Genomic DNA, 26,177 nt, shown 5'->3' with positions numbered 1-26,177 from the left:
TGCAGCCTGCCCAGCGTGAGATTTTCTGCTTCTTCAACTATGACAGGGCAGATCTCGGGTGCCCCCTCACCCTCTGAGCAGAGCAGGTGATGAGGGGAGCTTTTCAAGTGCAAAATGGCACCGCGTCCCATCTCTTGCCTCCGAGCTGAGTCTTCAGGCGGCCCAGAACCCAGTCTGGATGGGTGGAAGGACTGGGTGGCCTGGCCTGGTTTCCCACCCCTCCTGGACACCCAGAGCCTGTGGGAAGCTGGAGTGCCCTTTTTCACCATGAATGAATGTCAAGTAAATGCTGTACTCCTTCTCTTTCCCACCCTGGCAGGGCCAATCGCGGTCCCCTGCCTCACCTTTCTCGGGTCTATGCAAGGCAACCACCCCTTCCTCTGAGTGCTGCCCCTCCCAGGGCCACTGGGAAGGAGCCACCATAGACCTGGGAACAAGGTCCCTTCAGCATGAGGGCAAGTTCCCTAATCCCAGCCTGGACTCACTCCTGTCACCCGCAGCCCCTCCAGCTGTACGGTCCAGCCCTGGGCCTCTCACAAAGGAGGCCACACTTGCCGGCTGTACAATTTAATCAGTGCAGATTATTTACAGAAAGAAACGTATGAGGGTGGACACTGACCTCCACCCCCCATCCCTTGGCTGGCTCTCCGGTTCTGAGGATGGAGGGGGGAGCAAGCCGCTGGACCTGTGATCCAGGTCAGCCCATGAGAACCCCTCCCTCCAGGGGCCTCGGGGATCTGGGTGGCAGGCGCGCTTGCCCCGGGCTGAGGGGAAGCAGAGGGGACAGAGCCGGCTGTACAGTACCATTTCCACAGCAGCCTTGCCGCCTGCTTACTTTGGGAAGGAAAAGAAGGAGGAAGTGTCTCTGCCCTCAGGGCTGAGCCAAGGAGAAGGGGAGTCTCCGAGGCCACAATGGGCTCCTCTGGGAGCTCCACAGCCACATCCCAGTCTGCATGAGGGGATGAGCTGCTGGCCCCTCTCCACAGTGTCCCCCCCCCCCCCAGTGCCCTGGGGGACAGGGAGTGGAGGGGAGGAAACCCCAAGCCTGGTGCATGGTGGGCTGTGGGCACCCATCAGCCCCCTGTCTCCCTGGGGCCACTGGGACCTTGGCAGCTGGCGCCTGAGACCGGTGGGGTTCTGAGACCCCTGAGGACAGTGGTGTGGATGAGGGTGGGTGGGAAGAGGCCCAAGGAAGGAGCCCAAGTGGGTCATAGCTCAGAGAGGAGTGGACGGGGGCTAGAAGCCCAGCCTGGGGGGGGGGGGGGTGGCGAGGCTCCTGGGTGGAGGGGCCGTGGCAGACCCCCTTTGGTCCTTGGTAAGGCAGGCCAGGAGGTGTGGGCTCAAGCGGTATGTGGGAGCTGGGGCTGTGGGCCCCTTGGCTGGTCGGGGGTGGGGTGGGCGTCTTAAGACACGAGAAGCCTCAGTTACTGGGGTTGAGAGAGGTGGGCTGGGAAGCAACCAAAACTCAACATGACTCATGGCCAGTAGGCTACCTCACCCTTCCGTCTGTCCCCTGTGGCCTGGCCTGCCCCCAGGGAGTAAGCTCTTCCTAAGTCAGAGATTCAGGTGGGTGGAGACTAGTCAGGTTCCCCCAGTCTCCAGAGCTCGCTCAGGTTGAGGAGGGCCCCTCCAAAACCCTTCAGCTACTTTCCAACTGGGCCTTCTGACCCTCTGGTTCTCTGGCTGTGCCCAAGCCAGAGGCGGGAAGGGGTGGGAAGGGGTGGGGTCGGGGAGGTAACCCCCTGTCCAGAGCAGAACTACATTTAGAAAACTCTAACCCCTGTCCTGATGGACTGCTGCTCCTAGTCAGGAAAGTAGAAACAAATACTCAATTAGTGCGCAAAAAAAAAAAGAAAAAAGAAAAAAGAAAGAAAAGAAAACCCTGGGCATAAATAAACAATGGGGCAGGGCTGGCAGGGATGTTGGAGGGGCCTGGAGGGGCCCCCACCCAGGGGCTGAGGGAGCCATGGAAGGCCCTTGCTGGGTGCCCCCAGGAGCCGTCTCAAAACCACGGGCACCGCCAGCCCCGGCCCCGTTAGCACCGTGAGGAGCGGGAGGGCCGGGCGCGGGGCGGGGTCAGACCCACTCCTGCAGCGAGCGCTTGCAGTAGAGGAGCATGCGCGGGGCGCCCTTGCGCTGCATCTGCACCAGGGCGTAGGTGAGGCCCAGGATGCAGAGGAGCAGCAGCAGCGGTGGCACCAGCACCATCACCATGTTCACTGTCCGCGTGACCTCCTCCATCTGCACCACCACTCGGCTGCCCCCGTCCTCACCTGTCCCCTCCCCGAAGTCCCCCTCTCCGCCACCCGCGCCGGCCTCGCGGCCCTCATCGCCCTCTTCGCTGTCACCGCCCGCCCCGGGCTCTGCACCCCCATCGGGGTTGAAGGGCGGACGCGCCACATCGGGCCATCGGGGTCCCGTGTCCACGTGCTCTTGGCAGCCCATGAAGTCCCGCAGGATGGATTTGGGGTAGCCCGGCTCCATTCGCAGGCGCTCGTTGTCAAACTTCCAGTACTTGGTGCCCTTGTAGAAGTACGTGTAGGCTGCAGGGGCAAGCGGGGATGAGTGGTGTCAGGCCGTGCCCCAGCCACCAGCCGGTGACCCTCAAAGAAGACCAGGACAAGCTGAAGGAGCCCCAGCTTGAAAACACCCACCCTGGGGGCGCCTGGGTGGCTCAGTCAGTTAAGCGTCTGACTGCCACTCAGGTCATGGTCTCACGGTTGGTGAGTTGGAGCTCCGCATCGGGTTCTCTGCTGTCAGCACAGAGCCTCCTTGGGATCCTGTCCCCCCCGCCCCTCGCCCCCTCTGCCCTGCTTGCACACTCTCTCTGTCTCAGAATAAAAACTTAAAATAAAACACCCACCTTCTCACTCGCTTGCCTGAGCATTTTCAGATCTGGCCCCTCTCAACTTATGGGAGCCAGACCTGGCTCGGAGAGGGGCAGGGTTTGGGGAAAGGACCTGACGGTGCTGCCTGTGCTTCCTGGCTGCGGCAGCACGCAGAAGGGTCTTGCAGCCTGACACATAAGGGCTACGGTCAGGGGGCCCTGCTACCATGTCCCAGGACTGGCTCACCCCACACCAGAGAGGTCAATGTCTTGCTCAAGGCCAGCCTTGCACACGGCCAGCCTGCAGCAGACCTGGAGCAGAGCCTAACATTGCCTTGGATGGGCTCTGTGGCTTTGGGTGCTCTGCCCATGTCCCATCAGCCCCATGAAGGGCCAAGTCTGAACTATGAGTGAGTCTATACTCTGCTGATCACAATGAGATCAGAGTAGTTGCATGGCGATGCCGTCACACACAGATGCCATGTGACCTGCCTAAGCACTGGCAAAGTCAGTGGGGTCTCCCCTGAGCCTAAGAACCTGGAACCTGAGAACCAAGACTAATGGTTTTTCGTAAGTTTGCCAGAGACCCTGCTGGAGAAATAAAAGCCACGGCTCCCTGGTGCTTAGTTATAATGACAAAGGTCAAGCTTCCTTTCCAGGCAGGTAAGCGGGCACCTTGGTAGGACTCTTGCCCACCATTGCTTTGAGCCAAGCTAACCCCCCTCAGGCTTCAGGCTCCCTGTGGGTTGCCCCGGAGGGAACAGGGTAGTTCTGAGTTCCTGCTCTGGACACAGGCGGACCTGGGTTGGACTCTTGGTTCCCCGCAACTTTCTTTCTGTGGGGTTTGGGGCCCTTTACTCAAGCTCTCTGGTTTAGTGTGACTGTCTGTAAAGAGGGGATGGAGACAGGACCAGGACAGTCATGCTCTGGAAGCCCCCGGCCCAGGGCCTGCCATGGCTGCATCCCTCACACCTGCCATCGAAAGGCTGGGTGAACCCTGTGTGTGGAGGAGGGGATGGTGAGTGCTGGGCGGGCTGCAGGGGGTTGGCCCAGTACCTGCATCGTTGCTCAGGAAGGCCCCTTTGGGGGAGGTAGGGATCCCCTGCCACACGCTGATGGGCTTAGGGTAGCCGGGGTCTCCACGCTGTGTATCCTCATTAAAGCGCCAGTACCTGTGAGCAGAAGCACCGGCTGTGGTTCTCTGGGTAGGGGCGTTCGGCTGGGGCCTTCTGCCTTTGAGGAAGGCGGTGCTCACCTGTCCTCTTGGAAGAAGAAGGTGTGACCTGTGGGTTCCCACCAGATGGCTGTGTCGATGCGGTCGTAGGGGATGCCCAGGCCGTAGCTGGTCAGCGGTTGCGGGTAGCCGGGCTCTAGGTTGGCTTCTCGGAAGAGCCAGTAGCGGTCACCTGCAGGAGGAGGGGCAGGTGGGTGAGGACAGGCCTGGGGCAGAGGAGCGTGGGAGGGAGGGGACACGGGGAATGCTGTCCTGGGCTTACACATCCACACACATCCGCTGCCGCACTTACCCCCCCCCCCAACGCCCTTGTACACAGGACAGTATAGGCACTGACCCCTACACACACACAAGACAACTCACTTGCACGTCACACACACTCAGCACTCACGGGCACCTGTGACATACTCATTTACACACGTACAAGTCACTCACTCACACCTGTACCCACAGCACACGGTCACACTATAAATGGCCTGCACTCCCATGTGAACGTCCGCCCCCCCCCCCATACACAGTTCTTGTACAGAGGGAGGAAAGAGGGGGAGCCCTGCCTGGACTCTGGGCCCAGGGACTTTAAGCGTGGGCTCAGGCCAGCTGGGCTGGGGACACAGCTGATCCACCGGGGGTGCCGCCCTTGAGGCCCTCCCCAGAGAGGCAGGCCGCACAGGGAGGGCCGGTGGCAGGGAGCTCCACTGTCCCTGCAGACAGACCACAGAAATCCTGCCCGGGAAGGAGGGGACGGGGGGGCCCTTGTCTTATGAGGAGGGGCTGCAGGAGGCACAAGACGCAAGGAAGGAGGAGTCACATGCGGAGCCCCTGTGCTGCAGATGGACGCTCGCCTCCAGTCAGAGCAGCCGCTGGCCCCCAGGGGCCCAGGTCCCCCTGTCCCCAGGTTTCTGTCTCCTCCTGGCCCACCCCTGCCTTGACTCGGCTCCCCACACTGTGGACATGCCATGTAGCCCTTTGCTCTCCCCCTCCTTCAGGCCCGCTGGGTCAGAGGCCAGGCCAGAGGTCAGGGAAGGGAGGCCGCCCTGCCCTCCCACCTACCCCAGCTTACCTTTAAAAAAGACAAAGCGTCCATCTTGGCGCTCGTAGGCAGCACTGATGTCACTGGGCAGACCACGCCAGAAGTGCCCAATGGGCATGGGATAGTTGTCCAGGACGCGGTTGTGCCGGACCCGCCAGAACCAGCGGCCCTGGGGAGGGCGTGGGTGTGAGTGGGCAGGGCAAGCTCACTCCCTCATACCGGGAGAGGCCCCTCATCCGGCTGCCCTTTCCTAGGTCAGGGAGATCCAGAGGGGTGGCTTGGAAAGCCAGGGCAGCACCCGTAAGTGAGCTCTGGGCGGGGTGTGGACCCCTGCACTCGCTGTGTGACCCTGAGCAAGTCCCGTGTCCTTCAGGCTGGTTTCTTCTTGGTCTAGGGTCTGAGGGCTCCCCAGGGCTGCTCAGTGAGGGAGGGGTGGGTGTGCTCGGGCAGTCAGGTGGGGCAAGGATGCAGGGGTGGGATGTGGGGGCTGCTCTCCTGCTCTGAGACCGGGCCAAGGGATCAGGGGAGACACGGGCAGGGGCCAGACCTTGAACACGAACATCTCCCCACGCAGCATGGCTACTGTGTCAAAGTCCCCGTCGCAGATGTTAGGGCCATACTGGTCAGGCCGTTCCGTGGCTCGGGGCTGGGCTGGGGGGCCTGGCTTTGGGGGCCGCTCCGGCTTCCCGCCTGGGGGTGGTGGCTGAGGGGGTCTGGGAGGCCGATGGTCTGGCCGGCCCGGTCGCCGGGGAGTCACAGTGGGGAGAGGCCGGGTGGGCTGTGGCTGACCATCCGGGGTGCCTGCAAAGTGGGGTGGGGTGAGTGGGAAGTCAGAAGGTAGCCCCTACTCAGAACCAGGGGACCCTGGGGCACCCACCCCGGAGAGACATGTGCTTCAGCGGTGGGGTCTACCCAGGTGACGCGCCCCCCCGTCTGTCCACAGCCGACCCCTCCCCCACACCTGCCATCACCCTCAGGAGGACCTCTGTCCTCCATACAGCCCTCTCCTTCACCTCCCCACACTGGACGTGGATCACTGTGCCCCTGAGGCTGCCCTTTCCTCCACTTCCCCTTGGGGACATTCCCCTCAGGACACCAGCCTGCTTTGGTGGACACATGCAGAGGAAAGAACATGGTTCTGTGACCTCTGCCAGGGGCCCATCTTCTTACCAGGTTGCCGGGGACAGAGTGAGGAAGTATCTGTCATGTGCCCAGCAAGGCAGGTACCGCCAGCCCTAACAAGGGGCTAGGGGTGGTGCTGAGTGCAAGCCGGGCCCACAGAATCAGTCCTCAGGAGCCCTTACCACTGGAGGCCTTCTCAGGTGGGGCCTGGGCTGAGGGGGGTGCCACCTGCCTCAAAGCCACCGGGAAGTGATAAGCCAACAACACTCGCTGGCGAGCTTGGGACAGGCTTGGGTTGGGAGCGAGAGTAGGAGGAACGAGATCTGGGACCAGGGCATCTTCTGTCTAATAAGAGTATCAATGACACTGAGGAGGAGAGGAGCGGTCTGTGAGGGGCCTGGGAGACCCCAGTCTGGAGCCACCATGAGGGCCCTAGAGTTGGCCAGTCCTGCGTGTGACTTCCAGCACCATCACTCACTCCCTGAGTGATGTGGACAAGTCACTAATCCTCTCTGGGCCTGTTTCCTCATCGACACAACAGGGAAAGCAGTGGTGCCTATGCCTGGTAGGGCTGGGAGTTGAGAGCCGGCGTGCAGAGCCCGCTGGCCGTGCCCACGCTGCCCGCTCACCGTAGAGCTGCTGGATGCCCCGGAGGTCGTCCTCGGGCAGCTGGAAGGTGTCGGTGTCCATCCACTGGTAGAATGGCGCCATGATGGCACTGGGGTTGCTGGAGTGCTCCAGCCCCAGCGCGTGGCCCAGCTCATGCACAGCCACCAGGAAGAGGCTGTTCCCTGCAGTGGGGATCGGCCGGGGTGGGGGTGGGGGGTGGCACAGTCAGCTTTGCTCTGGCCCAGGCCCTGCGGGCTGAGGCCATCAGAGAGCTGGCCCTTCTGCCATTCTCAGAAGAGGCTGAGCTGCTCTGACTGCCTGGCCTCAAACTTCCCCATCTGAGAGGTGGGTAAAATGATCCCTCCCTTTCCCTACCACCCCTTGGAGGTCATGGGACAACAGACTGAGATACTGAGGGTCAGTGCTCTGGAAAACTGCACTGGATGAAGCTCTCCCCTCCCAACCCTGTCTCTGCTCAACTGGGTCAGAGGGCACTGCCCAGCTCCGGCTCTGCCTCCCCTCCCCTGCCCCGGCCAGGTGTTCTCACCATGCAGGTCGGTGCTGGAGAAGGTCCAGGGCTCATCTGCATCGAAATGGGTATCCCCGCCCAGACCAGGGCCAGGGAAATAGGCGTGGGCCAGAAAGCCCCCTGTGCCATCAAATGGTGAGCTGTCGCCGTGGAAGCCAGAGGCAAAGAGTACCATGATGTCAGCCTCTTTCTGCCTCCGCAGCCGGATGTCTTCATAGGGCACCTCCTGGAAGACCAGGGGCGTGGCCTGCTCCCACACACGGAAGGCCCTTCGCACTGCCTCCAGTGAGTGGTACCATCCCAGCTTCTCTGTGTAGTTCTGGATGCTGCAGTGGGCAGGGAGACCAGGGAGTGAACCCAGGGCCTACTGGGTCCGCTGTCCACTGCTAGCACCCACTGGGTGGGGGCGAAGACACATGGTCACAAGGAACATGTGTAAGATCTGAGCTGGTTCATGGACGGTGCCCATCAATATCAACTACTAGTTTATTCTGATGTGAATTTGAAAAAGACAACTAACATGTCAAACCCAGGAGTTCATTAGGATATGGCTAAATAAGGTTGCACTGTATTCAGTTAGCTTAAATAAGAAAACCACTAATAAAAGTGCTATGAAGCTAAGAGAAAGAACTAGACAGTTTGATACAAATGGCTGAGGTTTAGGAAACCCAGGCCAAATGGCTCTGATGATTGCAGGGTCAGGCTGTCCTAAGTTCAAGGCCGGGCTCTAACATAATCTATGTGACCTTGGGCAAGTGACTTAAGTGTTTCTGAATTTGAGTTTCTTCATCTGTAAAATGGGGAAAAGGAGAGTAGCGCTCTCATCTTGGGGGCCCTGGGAGGATTAAATGAATTAGCTCATGTAGAACATGGGTCTGGAGTCTGCACGTGATAAAAGCATGATGAGGCCTGTTATTACCCACATAAATCAGATTAAGCTTCTGTGTGCTGGACAGATCTCCTCCCTTAAAAGCTGTTGGAGCCATGAAGTCACTCTGGGGGCCTAGGGTCTAAGTGGCCGCGGGGGCCGCTCTTCCTCAGGAGATAGAGCTGCGGGTAGGACTGCGGAGGGACTAAAACAAGAAGGGGAGCCCTCAGGGACTGCCACATGGCTCAAGGCTCAGGAGGCTTTCTTGCCAAAGGACTCAGCAGAAAGGAGGAAGGTGCCTGAACCAGGGTTTTTGCAGGGGACTTGCTGCCTGCACACCTGACAGATGCCCGGATTCCAGCCCTTTCCACCCTCCCCCTCAACCCCTTAGATACCTAAAGCCCCGTGCCCTACACTGTGGAGGCCCCCAGTTTGCACTGGTACAGGAGCTGAGCTGTGAGGCCAGCCCCGGGCTGCTGGCGGGTGGGGAGCGGGGAGGGAAGGAGGATAGAGCGGAAACAGCTCCAAGGGTCCTGACCTTCACTGGGGGAAGACTGGCCAGGGTGTGCGGCCGATCTTGTCAGCGTGGGAGCAGGGTCAGCTTGTCTATGTTGGACACCCCGGGGTGGGCTTCTGGGAAAGGAAGCTTTCCAGACAAGCCCACTGGGAAGCCTGAGGCCTCAGCCTGGGAGAGGAGAGGAAAGAGCGGTCTCTGGGCAATGCCGTGGGAGGGACGCTACCACGGACAGCCATGGTCCCTACCTGAAGGTCAGGTGGTGGTTATTCCACTTCCTCCCAGTGAGGGCATAACGTTTCCGCCGTCGCCGCAGATTGGCTTTCACGCGCACCCCGAACTGGTCTGGCACCCCGCAGCGGGGTCGCTTCATCCACCTGGGTCATGGGCACGGAGGGGTAAGCCCAGAGCCTCTCCTCCACACGCCTTCCTGCTTCGACTCTGCCTCTTCCAGGCAGTCCACCCTTCTTCCACCCTTTTGCCTTGGGCCCCCAGCCACCCTTTGCATGGGTGTGGTAGCAGTGGGAGACTCTCTGCGTATCGATTTCCTCATCAGAAAAACAGGGACACTGACCTCAGCCTGGAAGACTGAGTGCCCGACAGAGGCTCACCTTTGTGGAGTATCACAGTATCACCCAGGAGTGGGAGAGTTACCCCTGAGGCCCTCTGTCCTTGCTACGTTACGCTCACGTATGCCCAGGGATGTGGCTTTGGGTCCCATCACCCCTGTCAGATTCAGAGCAGAGCTGTGGCCTAGTGAGGATGTCCCATCCAAGGCACATGCTTGTCCTCCCCATTCCTGTGCCTGTGGCAGACATCACTAATCAATCCCATCCTCCTTGCTGCCCAGCGAGATTCACCTCAGGAGCTTTCTCGACACGAGTTTTCAGGTAGCCAATCCCAACCAGTCCGAACTAGCGTGGAAGATCAAACCACTTGCCATCTCTTGTCTAGGTCACTCTATCCTGGAAACTCCACCTGCCAACCCCTTTTCAGGGCAAGCCGGGAGGGCAGGTGCCAGTGGGGTCTGGGAAGGGCCCCATGGAGGGACTCACGCCTTGGTTTCTTCGTCAAGCACGCCTGTGACCGGAATCCCATAGAAGCGCTGCATCTCGGCGAGGGCTGAGGCCAGGATCTGGGCAGAGCGCATGGTGGACATGTGGCGGCTAGGCTGGGGCAGGTAGCCGTAGAGCCTCAGCCAGTTCTGCAAAGGAGAGGCCACAACTCGGTCAGCGCGTCTGGCACTGCTAGTCCCAGACATGCACAGCCTGCAGCCGCCCACCGCCCACCACCTCCGCCATCGCTCTGTCGGAGCCACTGCCGCCTCCTGCTAAAGTGACCACATGAGCTTCTGTGCTGCTCTGCCTGCTTCCACCTCCTATGGTCTGTTCTCACACAAGAGCCAGAACAAAAGGCCTTTATAAGTCAGGTCTGGTCAACCTCTGGTTCTGCTCAGAATCCTCCCGAAACTTCCCAGCTCAGAGTCAAAGCCAGTTCTTACAGGAGCTGCCAGGCCCCTCACTACCTGCCCCTGCCTCAGCTCTTAGACCTCACTCCTCCCACCCTCCACAGGCAGTCATGCTCCTGTCTCAGGGCCTTTGCACTTGCTGTTCCTGCTGCCCAAGTGCTCTGTATGGCTCACGCCCCCATTTTCTTCAGTCTGTGCTTCAACCTTGCCTTACTGGAGGGGTGTTTCCTGACAACATAATGTTAAAAGAAGACCGCCATCCACTACACCCTGCATCCCTTCTCCTTCCCTGTACTTGTGACCATATGACACATTATATATTTCCCTTAGGTATTTATTGTTTGTCTTCCCCCATTGTTTGTCCGTGTGGGCAGTCCACAGTTGCTGTCCTTATTGTTGGACTGGGCACACCAGGGTGGGCCCCCTACCACTCCTGACAGACCGCTGGGGATTCAGAGGTTCAGAACCTCTTGAGGCCTCACCAAGCAGGAAAACCAGCCCCTTGGGCTACCCCCTGACAAATCCTAGGCCTCCTGGAAGCAGAGCAGATGGACTGGGGCAGCCCACCCGGGGCCAACAGGGTGGGCCAGGAGGCCTGAAGTCCAGTCCCTGCTTTGCCACAAACGCTTTGCTCTTTCTGGGCCTGAGTTTTCTCAGGGGACAATGGGGTTATTGGGGTCGGGAGATTTGAGAGAGACAGCCCTGGGAAGTGCAGCTGGCATGCAATGGGGGTACCCGTCCCCTTCCAGAGTCTGCTGGGCAGGCCTTGTCTTCTCCTCCATCTATCCATCTGTCCATCCATTCACCCACCGCACCCCTCCTGCCAAGTCTTTCTGAGTACCCTCTCTGTGCCAGGTACCATGCCAGCTGGGGGCTGTGGAGGACCACGGCAGAGGGGTGCTGACCTCCAGGGGTTCACAAGCTCCCTGGGGAGACCCACTGTACCCAGAGAGGGAGGGATTCACACCTGCAGGCCTGTGAGCAGATAGGACCGTCACAGTCGCAGCCGGAGGATGGGATCCCCAATGAGCCAAGCTGAACTGGGGTAAGAATTCACCTTGGCCATGAGAACATAGTGACCGCCATGGGAGGCTGGTGGGCACAGAGGCCAGGGACTTCTGTGGGCCTTGGCCACACGGAAGTGTCCTTTACACCTTTCCTGGCCCACCCTGGGGCCTCTGGGGCCTCCCCCTCCCCTGAGTGAGGGCACCTGAGGCCTGCTCTCTGGGAGGCTCTGGAAGGTTAAGACCCCATATCAAAGTCCCATAAGGCAGGATGATGGCCCGATATGGTGGCTGCTGTGGACCAACAGCCATGTGTCAGCTGGCCAGGGCCACGCCCTTATCTGTCTGCCACCAGTGTCACGTCCAACTCCTCAAGCACTTGCTCCCTCAGTGCCCCCCACCGGACCCCGGCACGGCTGGGCTGCCCACATAGCCAGCTCAGCAGTGCCCAGGTTACAGCTGGAGGGAATGGCTGCTGAGTCAACGAGGGTGGCAGACAGACGCCTGGCCCCAGCTTCCAGGCCTCCCGGGCCCTGGGGAACTGCCACAGAATAAGGCAGAGACATGGAGGTGGGAAACAACCGTCCGCTCTGGGAACAGATCTGGGGACAAATTGTGGCCCTGCCACTTCTGAGGTGTGGCCACATGCCTCCCGGGCTTCAGTCCGTGGTCAGTGAAAGCGGGGTGCTGTGCTAGGACCTGCCTCATCTCCTGGGTTTCTGTGAGGGTTAAGCTGGGAGTCCACACTACTGCCTGGCAATGTGCCGGGTTGGGGAAAGTGCTCAATAAATGTAATATTAATGACAGAGGCCGGTCTGGTTGTCCGTGGAGCCGCAGCCTTTTGCCTCCACCAACAGAGCTGGAGGGTCCAGGCTCCAAGGGGGCCTAAGTGCCGGGCAGCCTCAGGTGAGGGCACAGCAGCGGCCTCCCCCACCAGCCCTCCTCACTCACCCCTCTGGCCCAGGGCTCCTTCCCTCAGCTCCACCGGACACTGGCGGTGCCGCGGGCACCCTCCCTGTTCTTCCCAAGCACGGGAAGCCTTTCCTGAAGCTGTGTGTGTGAGGGGCAGGGCGGGAGGTCCCCACCCGTAATGGACAGTTTCCCTGAAGACGCATGGGGAGACCTGGAAGGCAAGGCCAGGCCGCTAGCCCAGCTCCAGCAGCCAGAGGAGGTGGGGGGAGAGGTGGAGCTGCCCGCTGACAGATGAGGTCGCCTCTACATCACCTATTTGCATAAGGTAAAAATATCTCACTGGAGCGCAATCACAGGCCACCAAGGGGCTGATTAGCGGTGTCTGCAGAGTGACAGAGGGAGGGCAGGCAGGGGAGGCTCAGGCTGGGGCCCTGGGGAGGGAATGGGAGGGGAGCTGGGCCTGTCTGCAGTGAACAGCTCCAGGGCCCAGCACAGCCGATGGGGCTGAGGGGCCCTTCAATCCTGGAGGCAGCTCAGGGGGTGATGGGAAGGTCCCACGGGTGCCTGCGGACCCTCCTCCGCACAGACAAGCACCCTCTGGGTCTTAGGGAAGCCAAGAGCTCCCATTTCAATATGGGCCAAGCCTTGAACCCTCAATGCCCTCGGCCCCTGCCAGGATGAGGAGCCAGGCTGAGAACCAGCGGCGTGTGAGGGAGGGTGAGCAGATACGCGGCCTGGGCCCAGAGCAGCTGAGCCCCAGATGACAAGGCGAAGACGCTGACGGAGGCTGCCTGACTCTGGCAAGCTTGTGTTCGGGGCTGATTGCCAAGTGCCAATCAGTCTACACCCCTCGTAGGGCTGTGGGCTTCTCCTCTCCCCTGCGTCTGGGAGGATGTTTCTCTCCACCCTACTCCTACTGCTGGACTCAGTGTGACAAGTCCAGGAGGGGAAGATGCAGATGCAGAGGGAAGGGGGCATGGGGCAGGGGTGCACAGGTGGGTGGCAGGGGCTGCTTGTGCCCTGAAGTCCCAGCTTGCTGACAGGCTCTGCTGCCACAGGCCAAAAGTGGGTAGCAATTCCCAGGGTCGTGACTGGCCTCCCAGTCTCAAAGCTGGGGAGAGGCTGTGTTCAAGCCCCTGCCGCCCCGACTGGCGACCATAAAGACTGTCCTTTACACAAGTTGCCGCCTTTCTTTCCTTGTTACCTAGATTCTCACAGGTGGGGTTAGCCAAGCAGGTGAAACTTTGTTTCTCAGGTGGGGAAACCGAGGCTCAGATGGGTCAGGGAGCGGCAAAGTAGGGGGAACTCCTCCATGAGAGCCGCTGTCCAGTGGGAGGCCGGGAAGGTTCTGAAGAGAGCTCTAGGGTCCACACAGAGAGACCCCACCCACTCCAGTTCTTTCACAGCCATTTCTTTCTTAAGCTCCAGACCCCACCCCATGAGTACGTATAGATGCTTCAGGTGCATGTCTAGCCCCAGGTGCGGAAACGTGCGGCCATCAGGAGTCGGAAGGGGGAGATTCTTGGGCCCCTGGCTCCCAGGTGAGGCCGTAAACACAGTAGCAGAAGGTTGAGACCCTGCTGTGGGCCAGGCAGCCTGCTCTTATCAGCCCATTCAAAGCTCACAAGTCCCCCATCCCATTATACAGACAGTGAGGTTCGGAGACGGTGAGTGGCCCACCCAGGGTCACACAGCTGGCCTGGCTAGAACTGGAGTCCATAAGCAGTGCAACGGGCCCACTGCCTGTGAAGTAGCACCAGCTCCTCTCAGCCGAGGAGCAGTGCCCAGGATAGCACTGGGGGAGGGCATCTAATCCTCCCCACACCCCACATCTCTGGCTGGGGCTGGGCGCTGGGCCATGTCAGCAGGGCTGCCCACCAGGATTGCTGAGACAATGCCAAGCCAGGCCTGCAGGGAGGGTACGTCTGCGAAGGAGCCGCGGATCAATACTGTGCATTAAGCCGCCGTAGGGGCGGGGTGAGCTCCCCTGCTCTGCTGCCCCCACAGCCACCTCCCCGGGCTCAGACGGCTGGGGCCCCTCCCACTCAGCCTTATCGGCCTCTGCGCGATAAAAGCCAGTCTCCGCTGGGCTCCGCTCCGTTTCTGTCAGCCACAGCTCTCTCTGTAGTCCAGGCTGACCCTGGCAGGGTTGCCAGCCAGGCACAAAAGGCGTCTTGTCAGGGCTGCCAAGGACAGACCCAGACCTTCCACGGTGTTAGGTCCTCATCGTGCCCGTCTCCCTTACCCTGTATCCCAGGCTGTGGGCTCTTGGGAGCAGGCCAAGGCCTCGCTTGGCTCTGCACTCCCAGTCTTGGGCACGGAGCCGGCGCTGAAAGAGATTTGTGGTCCTGGGGAGCCACAGACCCTGCAGACGCAGAGCATGCACCCTGGGCCCATCTGGCCCCCCCTCTAGGGGATCCGAGCTGGGAACCCATTCACCGGCAAGGTGACCCAAACAAACCTGAGACTCATCCAGCCTTAGGCTGGAGGGGACCTCAGGCCATCAAGTCCAGCTACCTCCCTGAAACCTCTAAGGACTATAGCTGGGCCCATGACTCATCCAGCCTGTACCCCGGCAGAGATGGGGTGCCCACCGCCACTGAGGTAGCCCATTCTGTCTTTGGGCATCAGTGACTGTTGGAAAGCTCCTCCTCAGGCTGAGCAGAAATCTGCCTCCCAGTGACACCTGTTCCTTGGTCCTGACTGCTTGTCCACATAACAGGCCTTTGAGTGATGGAGGGGGGCTTATTAAGCTTCTCTAAGCTCCCGTTCTGCTCCTTCTTTGCAAAATGGGGTCAATATTATCACTCCCCACTGCCACACAGGGATGACAGCACAGATGACGCAGACCCAAGGCCGGTGAAGAGAGGGGGCAGTCCTTGGTGTGTCCTTTACCCTTCAAGGTAGCACGATTCATACCTAAGCAGTTCCAGAAGAACATACTTGCTTATTTGGGGCTCAAGCTGACCCCCTCCACCACTATGTGAAAGTTGCAGTTGGGGAAGGGGCTCTGGGTGGCTGGGAGAGTAGGAGGGCTGGGGGATTGTCCAGCGAGGCAAGCAGGAAGGAGGTGGCCACCTGAGTTCCTGCGTTCCCTCACCCTGCTCCTTCCCAGCCTGCTCCTGCAATCCTTAACCTGGAGGAAAAACCAGACGGTCCTTTGGCCAGTGGGCGGGGTGAAAAAGCCCTGTTTGCTAGTGGTTTCGGGGCTGGCTGTGAGCCAGGTCTTAGGGCCTCACCTGGAAACTCTCCTGTAGATGTTGTCCATGTAGATAGGGCTGTTCATGGGGTAAAGCCTGGGTGGCTGGATTGGCGGGGGTGGGGAGGGGTAAAGGCATGTGTGGCCCCATCTCCACCCTCTCCTTCCCACCTGGCTCCAGCCCAGCGGGCTCCCCATGGCATGGCACCTTGCAGCCTTTAACCCAGCATGCGGGCTGGGAGCTCAGCTCCAAGTCAGACCAACTAGGTTCAAAGCCCAGCTCTGCCACCCCCTGGCTGGGGAATCTGGGGCAACTTCTCTTACCCCCTAGTCTCAGTTTCCTCTTCTATACAGTGGGGTAATGATAGTTCCTACATTTGCAGAGTAATAGCAGGATTAAATGTGAAAATGCTTACAGAGCACTCATAGGCTGTGCCTAGGATGTAATCAAGTAGGTTGAAGGTGCTCAAAAATAACACCTGATCCTCACTGGGCCTCATGTGAGGACCAGTGGGCACAGCGTTCAGCATTTTACACACAAATGCACCGAATCTCCCCAGGAACTCCATCCAGTAGATGCTATTAATATTCTCATTCTGTAGACAAACTGAGGCTCAGAGAGGTTTTGTGACTCGCACAACAGCAAATGCCACTTGTTTCGCATCGTTGCTGTGTTTGGCTACCACTTTGCAAGTGCTTCTTTTATGCCCAGTGCCATGCTCATAAATGCTCAACGTGAAGCTGGGCTCTCACTGCTCATGGTGGCAGTCACTCCTGGGAGGACAAGGTAGTTCTCGGGGCTAAGAGCCAGCCTTGGAAAGCTGACCCACACCCTGGTTTCCAGGCTCTGGAAGCTGGAGCATGAGATGGCAGTAGGATGAGAAGCATCTTTGAAGGCTGGCTAATGGCTGCTACCCAGGTCCTCATCTGTCTGTCCAGATATCAGAGATTGGGTTGGGTCTTTTGCTCATTTCTTGCTGTTCCCACAAAGGAAATGGGATCTGGTAAAAGGCATCCTTTTCTGTCTCTCTGATCCAAGCCCAGCTTGCATACCTATGCTGTTCTTGCCTGGGGGTGCAAAATCTGTGCTACCTCCCCCAAAGGGCCCAGCCCACAGCCACTGGTCTCCAGGCATCCCCGGAACCAGTGTCCTTCTGGGGAGCAGCCAGCCTCATTTGCACCCTGACTCAGGGAGGCTCATCCAGCTAGAAGGTATGTATGGTGTGCTGCAGGCTTAGATCAGTGTTCATGAAGCCACCTTCAGGACCCCAGGGCCCCACGTTCACCTGTGGAGTCCTCCCAGGACCCTTTGTAGTGGAGAGGACCCAAGCAGAGAGCCCCTGACCCCTCTCTGCTTCTGCTGACTCAGAGAACACGTCTCCATGTCCAAAAGCATAAGCTGGCCATGGAGCTTGGCCCCCGCCTCCGTGGCCAGCTATGCGAGCCACATAAATCTTGAGAGGATACGGAAGATGCCAAACGTCTTAGTCTATCCAGACTGCTGTAACAAAAATACCATAAACTGGAAAGCCTACAACATTTATCTCGCACAGTCCTGGAGGCTGGCAGTCTAAGATCAGGGGGGCAGCCCCGATGGGTTCCGGTGAGGGCTCTCTTCTGGGTTGCAGACTGCCGACGGCTTGCTGTGTCCTCACATGGCAGAAGGGGCAAAGGAACTTTCCTGGGCAGCAATCTCACTCATGAGGGCCCCATCCTCATGACCTAATCACCAGAGTCCCACCTCCTAATACCATCACCTTAGGAGTCGGGTTTCAACATAATGAATGGGGGGGGGGGTGGTGGTGGAAAATATGCAAACGTTCAGTCTAGAGCACCAACTGTAATCAGTGGTGACCCACAGCAGCCACTACAGCTGGCCTCGGGCAGAAGTCAAAATCCCAGCTGGGCAGAGGTGATGATGGCAGGGAACGTGTGGTCCAGGAACAAAAGGGGCCAGAACCAAAAGCTTGGAAGGGAGGGGCTTTTCCATGCCTGGCAGTGTAGCCATCCTGAGTTGGCATCAGAGAGTATAGGCCGTGAGGGCTGCAATTCTTTGGGGGATCTGGCTGTGCTTCTATGCTGTTTCTTCTGCTCCTTGGGGTGGGGCAAAGGAAGGCCTTCTTGTCCAGGGCTCAGAGAGGCCAGGCCAGGCAGATACACTGCTCAGACAAGCACATGCCAGGCTGTTCTCTGCATGGAGGCAGCTGGCTGACTGGACCCTGGGGCGGCCCAAACACGGGGGACCTGACAAAAGGGCTGGAGGTGAAGGGCATGGCCCAATTGGATGCCAGGTCCCTGGCTGCACCAATCAGCCCAGTTCTCTCTGGGTTTTGGAACAGAGTATGGGAGAGGAGTGGTCTGTTAGCAGTCAGAGAAGAGACTGAAAAGCAGAGATGGGAGGGAGGAGAAAAGATTCAGCTTCTGCAGGTTCCCGATGACAAGGCCCTCACATGAACCCTTTTCCTTGAGGGTGGGCACAGGGACCCTCTGCAGTTTCTGTTCCACATTTAAGAGAAGGTACTAAAAAGAGAGCACCAGTAGGGCCCCCAGGGGCCAGCATGGAAGTGCGGGCAGAGATTGGAACACAAGGAGCCTGGGGCTTTGGCTTGCCAGTCAGACCTGAAGGTCAAAATCAGAATTCAAGGTGACCTGCACCCCTCCTTTTGCTCATCTGCTCAGCCCCCACTCAGGGGCAAGGAAAATCTGTGGGAGTCCACCTCTGTTTACCTGGGTGTGTCCAGGTTTTAGTGGCAGTGGCAGCACACCTGTGAACTCTGGCAGCTGAGTCACTCCCATGGGGCGGGGCTGAGAGCCTGAAGTTGTGCCTAAAAGGAAGCAGTCGGGGGATGGGGGGAACCGGAGATTCTCTGGTGAAAACCAAAGGCACTTAAGCAGGTTAGGTGCCACAGCCAGAAACGGCGGGACTGAGATCCATAGGTGGGGGCTAGACTCTCGGGGAGGGAGTCCAGGAGCGCAGCGGGCACCCCACTCAGGCAGGGCCGGGGTCTATGCAGGGCCTGGGTCTATACAGCCATTCTGGGCTGGAGCCTGACACTTGACATCCAAGGGAGTGAGTGGGACAGGGCAGAGTAAATCAGTGGTGGCTTCCCCAAGAAAGACAGCCTTCTCCAGGCTGAGGCCTGGCAGGTGGCAGGTGGCCGGTGGCCGCCAGCTCCTAGCACATGCCAGGCTCCCTGATTCCTTAGTCTGGTGAAACTCCTGTGGTTTCTGTCCTGGGAGAGGGAGGGGAGGGGAGAGAGGCTGGCCTTGACTCAGTTGCCAGGCTGCTCAAAGAAAGGTCCAGCCATGACCCGACCTGAAGTCTGGAGCTATGGGGGTTCTGGGGTGAGGACCAAGAGCCCTTCTTCAAGGGAAGGAGGCTCTCTGTACGCAGGGTGTGGGCCAGGCCCAGGAGTCTCCCCCATGCTGGTGTTCTGATAGCATGGGCCTGGGGACAGTTCTCCCACAGCTTCCTGGCAAATGGGCTGATTGCTTAAGTCATTTTACTTTTTGGGCCCAGATCTGGACAGACTTCACAGACTCCAAAGAACAACCTTGTACCCCAAAGCCACCTCTAGTTGTTGGGACAGCCCACCTGTCTCCAGCCCTCCGTCTACTTTGGCTTCCAACATCGAGGGTCCTTCCACCCTCCAGAGTCTCTTCCAGCAATGACCTGACCCAAGTTTTTCCCCCAGGAGAGGGGCTGCAGGCCAGTCACAAATCTCTAGCCAGTGCCACCACAGGCTTAGGGCCATGGTCTGTGGGCACTCAGGCCTGACATTGCAGGTCCTGGGGTATGGGGACTCCCTCAGCTGGGACAGGAGGGTGTGATGGAGGAGTAGAAGCAAAGAAAGGCCCTTCAAACCACAGGTCCCAGCGCCCCAGCTCCTGGCCAACCAGGATGCCAATTCACAGACATGGCCACCAAATTCCAGCTTGATCCATAACTGCTTCCTGTGCAGAGAAGCCATTCTTTTAATTTTTTAAAAATGTTTTATTTATTTGAGAGAGAGAGAGAATGAGAGCAGGGGAGGGGCAGAGAGTGGGAGACACAGAATCCAAAGCAGGCTCCAGGCTCTGAGCTGTCAGCATAGAGCCCTACACAGGGCTCAAACTCAGGAACCTTCAGATCATGACCTGAGCCAAAGTCGGAAGTTTAATGAACTGAGCCACCCAGGTGCCCTGCAGAGATGCCATTCTTAAATAGACTGTAAACTCCTCAAGGGTGGGTCTATGACTTGCAATCCTCTGGTCCTCAGCTCCACAGAGTAGTAGGTGGGTCCAATAAGCACTCTCTACCCAGTACCTGGATGGGGGTCCCCACCAGCAGAAGCTGCATATAAGCCCCTGCCTGTCCGCCTGTGTAAAATGAGGGGCAGCTGGACCAGCCAGGTCTGGGCTCCCACTCCACCTCCCGCCAAAGGCCTGGCTCCCTGTGGCTTGGCCAGGCCAGGCCAGGGAGGGAGGGCAGAGCAGGTGGGGAACTGGCTGGAGGTGTAACTTGAGCCGGGAGGAATTCCCTGCCCTTCCTCCATGCTTTTATTAAAGTAGGGCGGGGAAGGGCAGGCTTCCATCGGAAAAATCTCCCAGGCTGCCGGGGGGAGGTGGGGAAGCCGCCGGGAGGCTGGGAGGGAGCACCGGCCCGGCTGCAAATAGAAGGCACGCAGCAGCTCCGGCTGCGAGGCTCCAGGCCGGCCCAAGGGCACCGAGGCCCCAGCCTACCGGAGCCAGCACAGAGGCGGGTCTCTCCTCCTACCGTCTCATTCCTGTCCTATCTACCCTCTCCTAGTCCCGGACTGGGAGTGGGTCTTACAAGTCGGGACAGAACAGACCCCGCTTTTGCTGGGGCAACGGAGCTGGTGCCCTCACTGTCTATGCTCAGGAGGACGGCGCTGGGCGACCCACAGAGCCCGCGTGGGGTATTGCGGGGGGATGCAGGTTGGACCTCGCTCTACGCCAGGAGGCCGCGCCTGGTCACCTGCCGGACCGATCCGGAGACGGTTTTATCAGGCGGGCTCCTGGTAAAAACACGTGCGGAGTCTGCCCTCTCCGACGTAGGGGCACTAGTGGGAGGAAGCCCCGGGGGAGACAGGGTCTCTCTTGGACCCACCTGGTCATGGAGCGGTTTCCGCGTTAAGAGCCCAAGTAAGTCGCCAAAGCGCCCCCGCAACCGGAGACTGCTGTCTCGGAGGTTCTCACCCCTTCGCCCCCTCCGGGCCCGCTGCGCGCACGGCTCGCTGTCACCCAGACCAAGGGCTACCGAGGCGGGAGCGCTGCCTGCTCCGCCCGTGGTCCCCCCAGGGCAGCCCCCTCCCCACTCGCAGAGGACGTCACAGCGCGCCCGCCAGGCTCTCGAGGAATCGGCCGCCCGGAGAGAGGAGAGGAGGAGAGCGAGGGCTGGGGGCAGCAGAAGCGACTCCTGGGACGCGGGCTGGGGCGGATCAGTGTCCGGGGTAGGGGTAGAGAGTGGGCACGAGCCCTACGCCCTCCAGCATTTGGGATGAGGTGCGCCGCAGAGGGCGAGCTGGGGAGAGGCAGTTTGCCGGGCCCCATTCTTCCCCGCCCCCCATCTCCCGGACAGGGGCTCGTCTTCGCGCCCTCCACCCCTCTCCCCAGGCTGCGGGCGTGGCTCCCTCCCTCCCAGCCCCCGAGCCCCCAGCCCGCCGCAGAGGGGCCGGGCGGGGGTCCTTACCTCGGCATTGACTTCTGCGTCCTCCGCCGCTGCGCCGCGGCCCAGGCAGCCCAGAAGCACCAGGAGCAGCGGCAGCAGTCGCGGCCGCGCAGCCGCCTCCCGGCCGCCAAGGAGACTGCCCGCCCAGCCCGGCCGTCCGGGCGCGCTCCGGTCGCTGCCCATGCTCTCGGCGCCTAGCCCGGCCGGGAGCGCTGCACGCAGGGCTCGCCCGCTGGCCGGCGCCGGGGCCCCGCACGCGGCTCGGAAACTTGCGACGCTCCCTGGCTCCCCGCCCGGCGGGCGCGCGGCAGACCTCCTGGTCCGGGTCCCCGCCGGAGCCGCTTAGGTCCCCTCGGCAAATTCCCACGCCCGAGGAGAGGCGGGCAGGGCAGGTCCGGGCGCGCGGAGCCGGCCCGCGGGGGAGGTGGCCGGCCGGAGCCGCCCGCCGCGGGGTCCCGCTGCCTCGGCGCCCGGGGCCCGGCTCCCGAAAGCAAGCGCAACTCCTGAGCCTTTGTCTGGCTCAGCGCTCCGGCCGCCCGGTCCCGCGGCGCCCCCTGCGCGCCCAGCTCCCTCTGTCCATGCCCGGGGCCGGGTGCTGCCCGGAGCGCGCGCCTCCCGCCCGGGGACTCTGCTCGCCCCGCGCCCGCCCGGGCCGGGGTCCCCGCTCAGTCCCGGGAGGAGGCGCAGGGAGCCGGTCGGAGCGAGTGAGCGAGCCAGGGAGCCGGCGCCCGACGTCCCCGGCGAGTTCGGCGCAGCTCCGGGCGCTCCCAGCCCTCCTCCCCGCGCGCCACGGCCGCCGCCGCTCTTAAAGGGCCAGTGCTCTCTCTGCGCGCGGACCCGGGCGGGGGCCGGGGGCGGTACCTCAGCCCGGGGCTTCTCTGCAGCAGGTGCCGAAGGTGGAGTCGGACCAGCGGTCCTTTTACTCTTCCAGGAAGGAAGGGATCCTTGCCTGCCCGCCCCCGTCACTCCCACCCTTGCTTTTGGAGAGCAGGTTTGACACTCCCCTCCTCCCCAGCGACCCCGTAGAGAGAGAGAGGGAGCTAGGAGGAAGGACGACTCTTCTTTCTTCCACCTGGCGGGTGTGGGGCTATAAGGCTGTGGTGGTCAGGAAGGAGGAAAGAGGGACCCAAGAGTCCTGTCTTGGGGTGGAAGTGGAGGGGGGGAGATAAAAATCTAATGGTTTGTTGGCCCCAGGTCTCTTCAAATCCTCAAGATGTCTTTGGCCCTTGAGTGACTCTCCTCAAGTTACCAGGTGAGGTTGGGTACCTTGCCTGGGCAGTGTGGTCAACAGAACACAGGTTTCAGAGGGAGGCAGTTGCCCTTTTCACCATTGCCATTTACCTGCTGCCTCCATGTCCTTATCTGGAATGTGGGGCAAAGGGCGGCTGAGGGTTGGTATGTTTGGGCTGTTTCCACACATTAACTGTCCAAGTAGAGGACACTGTTTTGTGCAAGTGAAATGTAACAGTGTGGTTCCTCAAGGTGATGGGCCAGTGGGCAAAACTTCTACAGCACAGAGCTGAAAGTGCTAGATTTCATTCTATTTCAGGAGCAGCTTGAGATCTGCTTGGTTGCAGAAGGCCTGAGGTGGTGCGGGGGCCTTGGAGGTCTAAAGTCCCCAGAGGCTGCGAATCCAGACCAAGGACAGTCTTGGTCCTAAAACTGGCCCCAGGGACTGAGACCTTCCCTCTCTGCCACTTCCTCACCCTGGAAATGGGAACCTTCCTTACCTGAGGGCAGGTTTCTCTAGAGGAAGCCCTAGGGTGGTCCAGCAGGCCTCACCTCCAGGAACCAGACAGATCAGATCAGATCCCAGATCAGATAGAGATCTGGCTGAACTTACAAATGGCCTGTTCAGAGACCTTGCGGGTGAAGAAAAAGACCACTGGGAAGGAAAACAGAAGTTAAACTAGCAAAGATAGATTTTATTCAAAAAATTATTGCAATAGGAGAAGAGAGATTCCAGTATAGAACTGGACCCAGTTCCAAATACAACCAGAACAAGGGGGTAGTTTATAGCCCAGGAGCAAGCGGAAATGGGAAGGGGTGGGGATTGGTGGATGGGAGATGACTAAAAGGAGACGTGGAGTCTGGGGGGTTTGGCTGAAGGCAGCCAGGATGATCAGATATTACCTGGGGAGTAGTAGGGATGGGAGTGTGATAAGATCTCAAGGGTGGAAAATTCTAGATAAACTAACTTAGCAGAATTCTTGCTAAAACTGGATTCTAGAAGAAAGTACATAGAAGGGCCTGGCTGGAAAGAGGCTTCATGGGATCCTGACAAAAGTTTGGTCAAGCAAAGAATCTTAGAAATTCTTCTTTCCTCATGTGGTCACCTTTATTTGTTTAGAGCCTTGCTGACAATAGATAACTGCTGTCCTGTATGACCCGCAAGACATTTAATGAGAGGGATACCTTGAAGACAAATAGATGAAGATTAGAGACGGGACCAGTATGTGTACCCAACTTCACAGACATTCAGAGATCTACCAGAAGCCCCAGTGCCTGTTGTCCTTGGCAGTGTGAGTGCAATGACAGTGAAACATTTCTTCATTCACCTCTCGGCCCTTCCTGCTTGTGGCAAAGGTGTCAAGCAGATTGCTGGGGATGAAGGCGTAGTAGTTGTGTCTGACCACGTGCAAGTGTCTCCTTCTGTAGCCAGGGTCACATCGAGGGCACTGAAGTTGAGAACAGCCCACTTGGGTTTCTTGTAGTTGGCTAGTCCCTGATCCGGAAGCCCATGCTGAGATTATCCAGGGACGAGGTGAATGGCTTCAGTAGCAACGAATAGGTGATTCTGTTGTTGAATCTAACCTCTTGAGCCAGGTGATAGATTTCTGGGGATGGTACCCCAAAAGTGGCAAACGTCTCCTCAAAAAGTCGTGAGGTCCTGGATGGAACATAGGCCCAGTTCTGTAGTTGTTTTTGTGACCTCACCTTCCCTGGAACTGAGCTCACCTATGGGGGGATCTGCAATGTTGTGAATACCTCTTGTTCTTACAGTAAGAGTGAGGTGACCCTGAGGGAGGGGGTGATTGTTTTAGAGATAATTTAAGAATGCAAGGAGATTGTAGGAAATAGAGTAAGATGAAGAGATTGGTAAGATCAGGAAGGTAGCAAGGCGCCTGGGTGGGTGGCTCAGTCGGTTGAGCAGTTGAGCGTCTGACTTCAGCTCAGGTCAGGATCTCATGGTTGGTGAGTTTGAGCCCCGCCTCGGGCTCTGTGCTGACAGCTTGGAGCCTGGAGCTTCTTCAGATTCTGTGTCTCCCTCTCTCTCTGCCCCTCCCCCACTCATTCTCTCTCTCTCTCTCTCTCTCTCTCTCTCTCTCTCTCTCTCTGTCTCTTTCTCTCTCAAAAAATAAATAAATAAACGTTTTAAAAAATTAAAAAAAAAAAAAAAAAGATCGGCAAGGTAGCAAGATCTGGCCCAGTTGGCAGGTAACATGCAATAAGCTTGGGTTCCCCAGAAAAAATCAGAATCATCGGGAATTAGACAGCGGTCATAGAAATAATTATCTGGTCACTGAGGATAACCAAAGCATGCTAATTTTGAGGATGAGGAAAAAGATTTGTCTGGAGGTGGTTTATGGTGGTTGGGCTCCCTCGGAGAAACTAGGTAAGAGGAGCATTGGGGACATTTTCTTTCATATGAGGGATCTCCAGGGAACCCTGTAGTGGCTGAGGCGGAGGTTATGTTGGACTCAGTGATGGCTAGGTAAGTGTGACAATGAATGTACATTCTCAGAAAGGGGCCCGTGATAAAACTACAATGGAAAGGACAGGACCCTTGTGAGGATAGACTGGAGTAGGTGTGGAGTTTTCTCAGAATGCCTAGTTGCAAGGTTTAAAATGGTGGCGGGGGAGGGGCACCTGGATGGCTCAGTCAGTAAGCTTCAGACTCTTGGTTTCCTCTGGGGTGATGGGCTAGGGTCATGATGATGCCAGGCCCTGCGTCAGCCTGGGGCCTGCTTGGAATTCTCTCTCTAGCCCTCTCTCTGTGCTCCTCCCCTGCTCACGCTCTCTCTCCCTCAAAATAAATACATAAACAAACTTAAAAAAAAATTTTTTTTTTTAAATTGCCACACCTTTATGGTTTTTCCAGGCTTATGTTTCTGGCCGTTGAGGTAAGGGGCAAGTGCTTGGTCAAAATAAAAGCCAAACAGTCCAAACCACCGTTTGTCTACTATATCCTGCATTTTGTCCCTTTCTATGTGAGCTGTGTTGTTTAAACCACACTCAATGACTCGAGAGATAAACTTGGGGCCTGTGGACCAGACATCTTAGTATTTCCAAAGTCCACCTGAATGGCAAAAATATCCAACTCTTCCCCATCCAATTCTTTCTGAGTCTGAAGCTGTCCTTTGGGCCATGTGGATTTCTTTCATGATTTCCTTAGGAGTCATCCTAAAATGGTTTTCTCTCTCACAAGGGAAGGTGAATAATCCTACCAGGGATCTAGGTGCTCAAAGAGGGTACAAGGGTGTAGTCCCAAGGCCTGGAAACTGCTTGGATTTCTTGGGTGGTCAGGGAGGAGACTGCCGATTTAGCATACTTATCAGTCAATCTATTTCCTTAGGTCTCCTCTGAATTTTCTGTACAGTGTCCCTCAGTTTTTACCATAGTAATCTGCTGGGATAATAACAATGCCTCTAGGGGTGCCTGGGTGGCTCAGTCGGTAAGCGTCAGCCTTCAGCTCAGGTCATGATCTCATGGTTTGTGAGTTTGAGCCCTGTGTCAGGCTCTGTGCCAACAGCTCAGAGCCTGGAGCCTGCTTCAGATTCTGTGTCTCCCTCTCTCTCTCTGCCCCTCCCCTGCTTGCACTCTGTGTCTCTCTCTCTCACTCTTAAAAACAAATAAACATTAAAAAAAAAAACAACCTAAAAAACAATGCCTTTAGAAGTCCTGCTATTTGGGGTCCATTTTTGACTGGGGTATTGGCTGCTGTCAGGAGTCCCGTCTGTTTTGCATACCTGAATCATGTATTACCCCAAAGGCATAGCAGCCATAAGTATATGTTAACCTTTATTCCTTCTGCTCTTATGCAAGCCACAGTAAGAGCAATTAACTCAGCAACCTGGGCTGATCTGACATTTGGCAGGGCTCAGTATTCTAGAGGTTTATGTTGATCAGTGATGGCATATCCAGACTGGAAGGCCACATCCTCCTTCCAGAGGTAGGAGCCATCGGAAT

General features: G+C 58.4%; 1 protein-coding gene and 1 long non-coding RNA gene across 2 annotated transcripts in view; one reads left to right on the top strand and one right to left on the bottom strand.

Annotated features, from left to right (window-relative positions):
• Nucleotides 1–551: 551 nt before the first annotated feature.
• MMP15 (matrix metallopeptidase 15) lies at nucleotides 552–21,792 on the bottom strand. The gene is made up of 10 exons (XM_045442922.1): nucleotides 21,009–21,792; nucleotides 9,789–9,937; nucleotides 8,982–9,110; nucleotides 7,370–7,677; nucleotides 6,843–7,004; nucleotides 5,639–5,892; nucleotides 5,122–5,260; nucleotides 4,083–4,233; nucleotides 3,884–3,999; nucleotides 552–2,543 (listed from the first exon to the last, which is right to left on the bottom strand). The coding sequence occupies exons 1-10, from the start codon at nucleotides 21,168–21,170 to the stop codon at nucleotides 2,077–2,079; spliced, it is 2,037 nt and encodes a 678-aa protein (XP_045298878.1). The 5' UTR covers nucleotides 21,171–21,792; the 3' UTR covers nucleotides 552–2,076.
• LOC123579230 overlaps nucleotides 19,935–26,177 on the top strand; it is a 14,783-nt gene continuing 8,540 nt past the window's right edge. The window contains exons 1-4 of the long non-coding RNA XR_006702686.1: nucleotides 19,935–20,461; nucleotides 21,872–21,978; nucleotides 22,182–22,239; nucleotides 23,338–23,509. This is a non-coding gene — a long non-coding RNA (uncharacterized LOC123579230). The remainder of the gene's footprint in view (nucleotides 20,462–21,871; nucleotides 21,979–22,181; nucleotides 22,240–23,337; nucleotides 23,510–26,177) is intronic.

Source organism: Leopardus geoffroyi, chromosome E2, assembly GCF_018350155.1.
Source record: "Leopardus geoffroyi isolate Oge1 chromosome E2, O.geoffroyi_Oge1_pat1.0, whole genome shotgun sequence".
NCBI classification, from domain to species: Eukaryota; Metazoa; Chordata; class Mammalia; order Carnivora; family Felidae; genus Leopardus; species Leopardus geoffroyi.
The sequence above is the reverse complement of the archived record's forward strand: the minus strand, read 5'-3'. Positions and strand labels throughout refer to the sequence as shown.

Bases quoted from the DNA above. Each gene is read 5' to 3' on its own strand.
- MMP15 (XM_045442922.1), bottom strand. From the start codon at position 21,170: ATGGGCAGCGACCGGAGCGCGCCCGGACGGCCGGGCTGGGCGGGCAGT. The intron at 9,111-9,788 runs GTGAGTCCCTCC...CCCATGACCCAG, and splicing joins CTTGACGAAGAAACCAAGGC to GTGGATGAAGCGACCCCGCT. The intron at 5,261-5,638 runs GTCTGGCCCCTG...CGCCCTCCCCAG, and splicing joins GGGAGATGTTCGTGTTCAAG to GGCCGCTGGTTCTGGCGGGT.